This window comes from Cucurbita maxima, unplaced genomic scaffold (genome assembly GCF_002738345.1).
Source record: "Cucurbita maxima cultivar Rimu unplaced genomic scaffold, Cmax_1.0 Cma_Scf00027, whole genome shotgun sequence".
Lineage (NCBI taxonomy): Eukaryota > Viridiplantae > Streptophyta > Magnoliopsida > Cucurbitales > Cucurbitaceae > Cucurbita > Cucurbita maxima.
The window spans coordinates 99,094-110,617 of NW_019272043.1; the positions used below are offsets into that span (position 1 = coordinate 99,094).

General features: G+C 32.6%; 2 protein-coding genes across 4 annotated transcripts; both read right to left on the reverse strand.

Moving 5' to 3' along the window:
• Nucleotides 1-3,782: 3,782 nt before the first annotated feature.
• LOC111499920 (dof zinc finger protein DOF2.1-like) lies at nt 3,783-5,130 on the reverse strand. Of its 3 annotated transcripts, XM_023151650.1 has the most exons (3): nt 4,718-5,130; nt 4,454-4,632; nt 3,783-4,375 (listed from the first exon to the last, which is right to left on the reverse strand). In XM_023151650.1, the coding sequence occupies exons 1-3, from the start codon at nt 4,739-4,741 to the stop codon at nt 3,964-3,966; spliced, it is 615 nt and encodes a 204-aa protein (XP_023007418.1). In that variant the 5' UTR covers nt 4,742-5,130; the 3' UTR covers nt 3,783-3,963. The 3 variants fall into 3 exon arrangements, with proteins under 3 accessions (XP_023007418.1, XP_023007416.1, XP_023007417.1); XM_023151648.1 differs by having other exon boundaries at nt 3,783-4,632; nt 4,718-5,129; XM_023151649.1 differs by having other exon boundaries at nt 3,783-4,629; nt 4,714-5,003.
• A 3,634-nt stretch (nt 5,131-8,764) lies between these two features.
• LOC111499890 (NEDD8-specific protease 1) lies at nt 8,765-10,941 on the reverse strand. Its single transcript, XM_023151609.1, has 2 exons — nt 10,746-10,941; nt 8,765-9,668 (listed from the first exon to the last, which is right to left on the reverse strand). The coding sequence occupies exon 2, from the start codon at nt 9,645-9,647 to the stop codon at nt 8,931-8,933; it is 717 nt and encodes a 238-aa protein (XP_023007377.1). The 5' UTR covers nt 9,648-9,668; nt 10,746-10,941; the 3' UTR covers nt 8,765-8,930.
• Between the last annotated feature and the right edge of the window lie 583 nt (nt 10,942-11,524).

Below are 11,524 nucleotides of genomic sequence, written 5' to 3' on the forward strand. Positions count from 1 at the left end.
TTAGAAAACGCGTCTACTAGGAGAAGTTCTCGCACCCTTATTAGAAATGTTTCGTTTCTCTCTAACTAATATGAGATCTCACAATCCACTCCCTAGGACGCCAGCATCTTCCGCCTAGTGTCTGGCCCTAGTACCATTTGTAACAGTCAAAGCCCACCGCCAGCAGATATTGTTTTCTTTTGGCTTTCTCTCTGGGGCTTTAAATCATGTCTACTAGTGAGATGTTTCCACACCCTTATAAGGTGTGCTTCGTTCCCTCTCTAATCAACATGAGATTATATTGCCATAGAAAGACCGTATGAAGGACAAGGAACTACTTCCATGTGAAGGAGAAGGCTAGGATGATCATCTCCATTGTTACATCTGTCTGGAAGTTATAGTTCTGTAATGGGTTGAGGATTTGATGGAAGAGTGCAGAAACAGCGAAGAAAAGCACATCTGGATCTTATCTTTTTGCTGATTTGAATAGTAGAAAGAAACAATAGTAGTTTAGGGGGTCATAGCCAAAATAGAAGCTACTCGACAAAATGATAAGGGCTAATCTTAGGTTCTTGTAGTAGAGATGACAAATATATTGAACTCCGAGCTTGTGATCATTTTTGTGTCTGATATTGGTGGATTTACTTGGTTTCTCACCATAATAGCATATGGTATGTTTAGGGTGAAAAAAAATGAAAGATATATCCATAATTAGGTGAACTGATGGTGGATTTGAGACAAAACATGATTATGGTAAGAATGTATAAACTCTCAAATCCAAGATGTTTCTGTTTTTGACTGATTGATTACCCCCTTTTCCAATGATGATATTCAACCATTTTTGTGAATATCAAGTTTGGTTGCCAAACCCTACTCATTTAGGATTTAGCAGGAAAAAAAGTGGACTATTTTAGAGTTATTTTCCATGGTTGGTTAGCAGTCCCAAAATTTACCCAACTCGTCATTCATTGTTATGGCCTAAACACATTACTAGTAGATATTGTTTACTCTGTATTTGTCATCTCTCTATATATTTTTTTTTTTGGATATTGTCCCCTGTAACTTTTCTTTTTTGAGCTTCTTTTCAAGATTTTTTTAAATGCGTCTATTAAGGAAAGGTTTTTACACCCCTGTAATTAATATTTCGTTCTTCTTCCCAACTAGTATGAGATTTCATTTCTACACCTTTATAAGTAATATTTCGTTCTTCTTCCCAACTAATATGAGATTTCGCAGTGCCCTTTTTCATTCCTCGTCTCCTGGTTTGGATAACTATTCTCTATCATAAATGAATGGTAGATCAAGTTTTTGCATAAAAAGTTTTCTCCATTTTTTAAATGTTTTTCTTCCATGTATAATTATTATTTTACCATATAATCTTTATTAAAATATTGTAAAACATTCACAAACAAAAAAGATAATATAATATTCTAAAAAAAAAAAAAAGTTAAAATTTAATATTATAACCCAAGTATTTAAAAAAAAAAAACAACAACATACTTTAACTTAAATATAAATATTATAATAGCCAAAATAAAGCATAGTGGCCTGACAAAAATAATGACCAATTTATTGAAAATCATGAAAATGTAATGATAAAATAAAGAAATTATATAAAAAGAAAAAACTTATTTCTTACAAATATATATATATATATATATATTCATGATTTATCTTTTTTTTTTTTATATGTAATATTTCCCAATGTGAACCTCGTTTATTTAACAAAACGAAATGCCTCTCATTTTTTTCTCCTCTTCTTCGTTTAATTTGGATTTTTTTTATCTCAATCGAACTAAAAATAATTGATTTATTTTCTTAAAAAAAAAAGAAAAAAGCATTTTAAAAAAAATAATTTATATATTATCTATTAAGATATGTTTATTTTAATAAATATGTGGACATATATTTAAGCCAAAGACTAAAATTAGACCTATAAGACACGCTAAATAGAAAAATTAATACTAAAATAAGAATGGAACATAATTTTAATAAATATGAAAAATACAATAATTTTTCTAATTAAAAACACTAGAGATACTATTTACGTAAAATTATAAATTTGGTTATTATAATTAGAAAAATATATATATTACAAGGACCCACTACAATTTAAGTTTGTAATTAAAAGAGGTGCGAAACCCGATATCTGGTAGCGGGCCCTTCCATTTGTTTTATCGGATACGAACATCGAAAACTCTGCCATCTTATTAGCGCTAATACAGGGCTCGATAGAGACTCCGAAGATCCTTTCTCGGTTCAATCTGAATTGGTAAAAAAGCTTCAATCCTCACCCCACTCGGGACTTGGAAGATTCCGTAATTTTGTCTTTCAACAGATACAGCAGCAGCAGCAGCAGCAGCCCCTCTCCCATGGCTATGTCGCTGTCCCCCCAAGATTTCTGTAAGTCATTGTTATTGCTTACAATGTGTTTGACAAAATGCCCCATTGAAAATCACATACAATATCATGCACGCGTCTTTAATTTTCAAACTGAATCTGTTGACTATTTTGAATTTTCTCACGCCTAAATCTTATCCCTTAGGAGAAAAATCTACCCCAAATTCGGTGCTTATTCTTACTGAAATTGTAACCCCATTGGATAGAAAAGGGACCCGAATTAACCCCCTTCCCCATGTGAATTATTATAAAATTATTGTGCCTCCTCTGTTTTGGATTTTAATATTGGGGGGGCTGGATTTGGGAATATAGAGATCAACTAGCTGCAATCATGGCGGAATATCTTGAAAACAGCACTTGTTTAAATTTGCAAAGCTCTGTTGCAGCCACCCGTTCAGTACTTACTTGGTGTTCAGACTATTACCCACCCTATGAAATGTCATCTTCAATTTGGATATAGTTTCAAGGCGTTTGAATTAGTGCCATTTTTCTCTTCTTTTTAGCTTAATTTCTGTTGGGTTCTACCTTTAAGGCTTGAGGAGTTCTGTTGATTCTGCTTAGATTGTAGTGTTGGAAGGTGGTGTTATGCCCTTGATGAGAGCTTATCAATGAGATGGTTGAGAGGGTTGTAAATGGAAGTTTTTAGTTACTAGTCCGAGTAAGCGGCATAATTTGAGAAACTTAAGATAGTTTAAATAACTGTGTTTATAGAAGAATGGTTAAGAATGGGTGGGGGAGAGTCCTACATTGACTAATTAAAGGGATGATCATGAGTTTACAAGTAAGGAACACATCTTCATTGGTACGAAACTTTTTGGAAAAACCAAAAGTCACGAGAGCTTATGTTCAAAGTGGATAACATCATACTATTTTGGAGACTCCGTGATTCCTGGTATTAGAGTCATGTCCTTAACTTAGTCATGCCAATAAAATCCTCAATTGTGAAACAAAAAAGTTGTGAGCCTCGAAGGTGTAGTGAAAAAGTGACTTAAGTGTCAAACAAAAGGTGAATTTTATTCGAGGGCTCCAGAGAAAGAAGTTGAGCCTCAATTAAAAAAAGGCGGTTCGAGGGCTCTATAAGCCTCAGGGGAGGCTCTATGTTATACTATGGGTTCAAGAGGAAGATTGTTGAAGATTATTTTGGCTAATGAAGGGGATAATCATGGATTTATAAGTAAGGAACACATCTCCATTAGTATGATATAGATTTATGTTCAAAGTGGACAATATCATATCATTGTGTAGATTCATAACTCCTAACAAGGATCGGTTCCAATTCTAATGAAACGTTTTTATTTTTTATTTTTTTAATTTCTTCTTTTAAACAATGTTACTAACCCATGGGCCGTGTGAAACTGTATTAGTTGGAAAAGGATTAGAAAAGAAATTTCCTTGACTTCTCAGGTAATCGAGATCTCGAAAAATTCACATTGGAATGAACAGATAAACAAGTGAAAAGAGAGCTTATCCAAGTTTGAATTTGCTTTCTGTAACCAGAACACTGATAGCTAGATCAAAGGTTTGGTATGATGAAAATATTACAGGGAATTCGCACACTACCACAAAACAAACCCACTCCTAAACTTACATTAGAGGACTGTTGAGAAGCCCATGCCAAGACGAAGCAATTCCATTTCCATTGAAACTCCAGCTTTCTCTTCCAGAATCAAGATCACCCATGTAATTTCCATCCTCATTGTTGAACTGCCATGGAAATCCCCAAGAAACCATATTTTGATCTCCATTGGGTAGCAACTCTTGCTTCATTGCTGTAGCAGTCTCTGTAGACGCATGTTCAACCTCCCCAGAGCTTCCATTACCAAGTCCACTGTACATATTATGATAGTTGTTGTGGGTATCAAAAAGACCCATCCTTCCATTTGATTGATTTAGAAGCTTAGCATAGCTAGAATTGGCAGCCTGATCATGTGATCTCTTTGAAGATGGAGATGGAGAGGAAGACGATGAAGTAGAAGGTGAAGGTCTTTTGTTCTTCCTGCAAGAGCCACCCACAGGAACATTTCTTAGAGTTCCCCCTTTAGTCCAATACCTTCTACAGGACTTGCAAAAGAACCTTGGCTGGGAGAGACTGTAGTTATTGTAGTAGCAGAACTTGGTGTTGGTAGAATCACATCTTGGGCATCTCAGGACTTGCTCTGGCTGTGGCCTCATTGGCTTCCTGTTTTCTTGCTGCACTTTTGGACATGAAATCATGTCCACCATGTCCTCCAGTGGTTGGGCTTGAGCTTCCTGAAGTAAAATTAAACAAACAAATCAGGAGTTGAAATTAATGGATATCTTGAGAACTTGAACAAAAACCATTCTAATCCTTACTTGTTGGCCGCTTGAATGATCCATTCATAAAACCAGCGAATGGATGAAGGTTGGAAGACTGAGTTTTGTGTTTTCGATAGAGAGAGAGAGAGGTTTGTTGAGAATGGGGTAACACAGGGAGATAAATAGATGGGTGGAAGCTAGGGAACTCTCGACAGAGTGTCAGATGGGTCCTACATTGACTACTTTAGAGAATGATCATAAATTTATAGAATACATATTCATTGGAATGAGACCTTTTGGGAAGTCAAAGCAAAGCGACGAGAGCTTATGCTCAAAGTGTACAGTATCATATTATAGTAGCTCGTAGTTTGCAACGAGCTCAGGAAAGAGGAATAGAGAGAGGGAGAGAGTTCTGTAAGTTAAGAATAACTATCTCCTTATCTTTGTACTATATGTACATGGCAAGACAAGGCAGCTAACTTGATCTCATCAGTCTCGATGTCATCTGGTCTGCAAACGGTTCTGCCGTGGAATTGTTTTTTTTCAAATAGAATATTAAATCTTAATTAGGTAACCATTATGATTTAAATTCATATGTTTATACTATTATTATTAATATATATATAATTCTTCTTTTTAGAAAATTAAATTTTTACGTTACCCTATTAAGCTATTATTTTCTAAATGTTGAGGATTGTTAGGAGGGTGTCCTATCTTGGCTAATTAAAAGATGATCGTGGGTTTATAAGGAACACTATCTCTATTGGCAACTATCATAGGCATTTTGGGGAAATAAAAAACAAAGTCATGAGAGTTTATGTTCAAAGTGGACAATATCATACCATTATGGAGATTTGTGATTCCTAACATGATGTCAAACAAAGAAGTTGTGAATCTCGAAGGTGTAGTAAAAAAAGTGACTCAAGTGTCGAACAAAGAGTGTACTTTGTTCGAGGGCTCCAGGGAAACGAGTCGAACTTCAATTAAGAAGAGGTTGTTCGAGGGCTCCATAGTCCTTAAGGGAGGCTCTATGATGTAATTTGTTCGATGGGAAGATTGCCGAGGATTGTTGGAAGGAGTCCTCCATCGGCTAATTAAGAGGATGATCATGAATTTATATGGAATATATCTCAATTGGTATGAAGACTTTTGAGGAAATCAAAAGTAAAGCCGTCAGAGCTTATGGTCAAAGTGGACAACATCATACCATTGTAGAGATTCGTGAATCCTAACACAGTCACTAAATAATTATTTGCTTCCCTGGGTTATCATTTCCATCCTCACTTCCATATACATATACTCATTCTTATAATTAATTTTAATTACATTATTACAAAACTTAATGATACCATTTAATTATATATGTTTTTTTTTTATTTTAATAAAATAATAATAATAATTGGAACTATGTGTAATTATTACTTTTATAATTATATATAAGGATTATTAAACAGAAGTGACAGACGCTTTCAATTATGAAATTGGTCCCACCCTTTACACTATATTGTCTTTGATTTTCAATATATTAAAAAATAAAATAAAATAAAATAAAATAAATAAATAAAAGTCATTGGTTTGGTTTTTGTCGTGTCTTTAGTGAGATTGTGATTTGAATATGATACAAATTTGATGCTTATCATTGAATTCATGTCCGTTTCTTTCCAATATTCCAAATAACCTTAGTCTAAAGCTCGTTTCACGATACACCTTATCCAAATCTACCACTCGTTGTGCGACCGTTTTTATGAACATTACACCATTGAATGATGAATTTTGTCGGGTCTTCACCTCCAAACCGGCATGGAGAGTAAGGATTTGGCTCGCCCTAAATATAATTCATATCTCCTTTCTTTGATCGATCGAGAAGAGTAAGGCTAAAGAATAGTAGTATGATTCGTCTATTACATTACTGATGAATGAAAAATCCTTACCTCCTAGGTTGGGGTTGACACTATGTTGGTGAGCCTTGCTTTCCTTTTCCTTATGTTATATTCATTTTTCGATGGTCTCTTACTTTATTCTCAATTGAATTTAGTAGTTGTGCAAAAAGATAATTAGCCCGGAAGAGATTGAAACTTTTACATCAAGGGTACGTTAGATTTTATCTTTTCTAAATTTCCTTACTGTGAACAGTCAATTTGAAATTACAATCAATAGGTGAAGTACCCAAGTGATTTCAAGAATTAACACATGTATTGATTTCTCGTGTTCGTAAATAAAAGGGCTTTCGATTAACTTATCGACTCCAAATATCCAAAAAATTTGTTATCTTGTTGATTAACTATCTTTTCATAATATTATAAGAATCGGGGTGGAGAAATTAGCATGATTGTGACATGATTGGTGATGGCAGGTGTGGAAAAATGATAGAAAAGAGTGTTTGGAGGGTGTAATGTGGAAGTGGAACCATTCTTTTATTCTCAAAACAAAAAAAAAAAAAAAAAAAAAAAAAAGATAATTATTTTATGCTCAAAATTAAACCTAAAATGTTTGGGTTTCATAGGCGTAATCATGAGATAAAGAAGTGGGACACACTTTGAATATTAATCAATCAACTTAAATTAATTCTTTGGCTATGGTTAGTATCTACCTTTTGGGCTTCATTTAACAATTGCTATAAATAAATAATTCAAATATAAAAACTGTTTAACAATATGTATGGCTTTTTATTTTTTCTTTTTTAAAACAGGAAAAATATCAAATCATTCCCTAATATCAATATTTATATTTGTTCATATTTTAGGTAAATTCGATTAATTAAATTCAATCCATACTATTTGAATTTAAATAAATTTTATATGTTTTTTTAAGGAAAGTATAAGTCAAATTTATTATTATATATTTTTTTTAAAAAAATGTTATTTACTTACAATCAAATTATATATGAAATTTTAATTCAATTCTTAATATATAATTTTATTAAAGACAGAATCTATTCAACCATCGACACAAACACAAAATTTTGTTAAATTTATTATTTAACAGTTATTTCAGTTAAAAAAATTCACACATAGAAAACAATCAGATTGAATAGAAAAAACACAATATCTCAATCAAACCTAAACGTGCTCGGCTACCTAATTTTTACATAAAAGTAAAAAATATTTATATAATAATAATATAACAATAAACGTGATTAACACATAACTTTAAGACAATCAAAATTGGTTTTGAAAAACGGAAAGCAAAACAATTGGATAAAAACAAATTGTATTTTAATTTTTATAAATAAATTTATATTGAATTGGATAATATTTAATTCCCAATAAATTAGGAAGTAATTTTAGATATTTAAAAATATAGTGAGTAAAATAATAATTTTAACGTCAAGATAAAGCATTCAATACAATCATTGAAGTTGGATCCGAAGCAAACTTATCTTCTCATAATATATTTTCTTTTTTTTTAAAAAAAGAAAGATAAAGAGAAAAAAAAAACAAAAAAGGAAAATAATATGATGAGCGACAAGAAGTAAATGGAGTTGTGGGCCAAGGAGAAGAAGTGGGCCCATGGGCCTTGATGATTAGTCATTGTAGTGGTTGGTTGGTCAAACAAAATAAACACTCACACCCACACATGATTTTGTAAATAAATAAATAAATAAATAAATAAACCCAAAAAATAATAATTAAAAAAATGTGGTAAAAAAAAAAGGGATAGTATCCATTGAAAAACAAGGTGGGTTGGGTTCTTTTCTCTAAAATCTTGGCATTTTTATTTTTATTTTTTTCAAAATATTTATTTATTTTTCTAGTTCAATATTTGACTCAAATATTTAATATTTGTAGATTTTGCTATATAAAGTTGTAAAAGGGAACCGCCTCTCATCAAATTTGTGGTTCAAGTAGTAATCTAGTAATGCACTTTGCGCAACCACGTTTCAAACAAAATTGTCGCGTCGAGTTGCACGCCTAGGTGGGTGCTCCTTGTCGCCATGAAGGTTTTTCAACATCGGGGGCTACTTGCATCATGGATTCGTGAGGTGGAAGGATGGTCTTCTACACATTAACAATGATCAAATTTATTGAAGAGTAATTTCAAAACATGTTTAAAAGTAATTTTGAAAATGTTTAAATCACTTTCGTCCTAATCAAAATCATCACACATGTTTGAAAGGAAACTTCTATCAAATTCACCCCAAAAATGGGGTTTAGCTGACTTTTCGACGCATTTCAAAACTGAGTCAATGTGGGAGCAAACATTGTCCATTAGCAACACAAATGCGGCCCTAAAGGGGGAATGAATGAACCATATGGAAAATTAACAACGGCGAGTTACTTAGAAGCCGGTTGGTATTCCTTAAGAGCCATGAAACTTCGTATTAGCCCTAAGATTTCACTACGCATATCAGCAACCGAAGATGGGGTAACCTCCTTCACCACTGCAGAAAACCACAAAAAACCATCTCCACCACCAGCCTCTTTCCTCTCCTGCTCATACCACCTGCATATACTTCTTGATATGGCTGTAACATACAAACCACAATCATGTCCATTTACTTGCTGAGGAGACTCACTGCATTCCACATAACTGGGTTCGGATGTCGAATTCGTAACACCCATGAATCTAGCCACAGCTCTGTAGAGTCGCTTGGCGGAGGAATTATTCACCCCTTTGCAGCTATCATGATGAACAAAAACGTTTGCTTCTCTGTAAAATACAAGAACACTCCAGTGGTTTCCACCTTCAGCTTTACTAACATCATTGTTGTCATTGACTGGGAAGATTACCAGATTCCTGACGCGTAGATTGAGTGGTTGTAGGAAATCATTGAGACCGTCGGTGTCCGGGCAGTTCATTATCCAGAAAGCAATTGAAGGTGGAGATAGAAGGATGTCCTCGGAAGGATGGCATGTGCATAGATAGCTAAAATAGAACTCGATGATTCGATCATTCAGATAACATGGACCATTAAGGATGTCTAAGTCTGATTTTCTGAGTACAACATCATTGTAGCTTAAGATCTTCTCATCTCCTTCAGACTTGCCCATTTCAGACCAGGTAATCGATCCCTATGAAGAAGGGGAAAGAGAACATTAATACCAATTTTATACAACCTTTTTCTTGAAAAGGATTCTTCACAATTGAGTAATGAAATTATGTGAAATAAAATAGGAAAAAGATCCACCAGAAAAGTGAGTTAATTGTACTTTGTTCATCATCAATATCTGCCATGTTCTTGACATCTTTCATGAAAGCTCTCAGTAATTCTATTTACATTCACCAGAAGAAATAAAGTTCAGGCCTAAGGTGTGGGAGTTGATGGATTTCCCTCTTTGAATGCCTTCAACTCTTTTGGGTATCATATGAAAGAGCCTATAATCAATCTCTCCAAGAACTCAGAGAAAAAATCTTTCTTTACTCAAAATCAAGATAGCTTCTAATATTCTAATTCAAAAGCCTAAACCCCCATTTGTAGAGGATTTGTCAACTAAAAGATTATAACATTTCAACCAATACCACTTGAGCCAACGCCTTTTCAACAATTGCAGGGGTGAGAAATTCAACTATCTATGTCTAAGACTTACATATTTGAGACAGTACGAAGAGCTTGTTGATCCACTATGCTATGGTGGCAAATCAAACCTACTAAATTAGTCATAACATTAAAGAGAATTCATAAAATAATTAAAAGATTAAAAAATAACTGCTATCCTTTGAACCGGATGGATAGTGTAGTAAGTAACGGATTAATAGTCGAGAATTTTTCAGTTACTCCCTCCCTCTGAAATTTTCTAGAAACACGCCAGACTTATCTTGCCAGAATTAGTTCTTGTCTTCAGTTTTACGTGAACTCTTTAAACTCGATCAACCACCAAGCATAAACAATCGAGTTCAAAATAGTATCTAAGTTGGATTAGGGATCTTGGACACACATAATTGTTGCGATAACATCAGCCCAAACTGCTTGATTCTACCATGATTAATAAAATTCTCGGAACCTCCTCAACAATCAAGAAATTGAAGATGCCAATAGAAATGATCGAACATCGCCACATAAATAATTTATAAATTTCATGTTCTTCTGGAGAAATTGAAAATAAAGAACAATTGGATCTTGTAAAAGATAAGTAAGGAACAAAACTTACTGAGAGAACAACGAAGCTTTCAGAATCGGAAACCGATCTGGAAATTTTGTTCTTTTTCCAGTGAAGAAGTTCCGACGGGAATTGCAGTGCAGGAGGTTTCAGTGAAGTTTTGCGTTACAAATTTCAGGTTTTATAGTACTTCCACTCCCAAAGCTCTGAAGAAAAATGGGGAAAAACCGCGCGCTTACAAAACTCACAATTTTGGATAATAATTCATTTGAGAAAATATATATGATAATTAGATTTTAAGTATTGTTTAAAAGCTAGTTTTTTTTTTCCTTAAAAAAATTAAAAATATTAAAAATAGTTTGGTAAATTAATGAATTTTTAAATAGTTTGGATTTAATTTGTTTCCAACCTATTTTTTAACTTTAAAAATTTTATTAATACTTTTAAAATTTTAAAAAAATTAAAAAATATCATACTCTCAATACTATATTTAAAAATATATCATAAAATATAAAATTTAAAGTTGGTGAAAATATTTAAAATGTGGTAACTTTTCTTTTAACTGGTTTAAATGTGTTTTTGAAGTTTTTATTTAAGGGTATTTATTATTAATAAAATTTTTGAAAATTCAAGACTATTTATGAAACAATTTTTTTTTAAGTTAAAAAAAAAATATTTTTGAAAGCCGTTTAATAGTAGAATATTTTTTAAATAAATATTAACCGTTTATTTTTATTAATATAGTGGATTTATTTTTGTTCTTAACTCCATATTTTTTAAATCATATATTTTGGTATAATTTTGAAAATATATTTTTTCATTTTTATTAT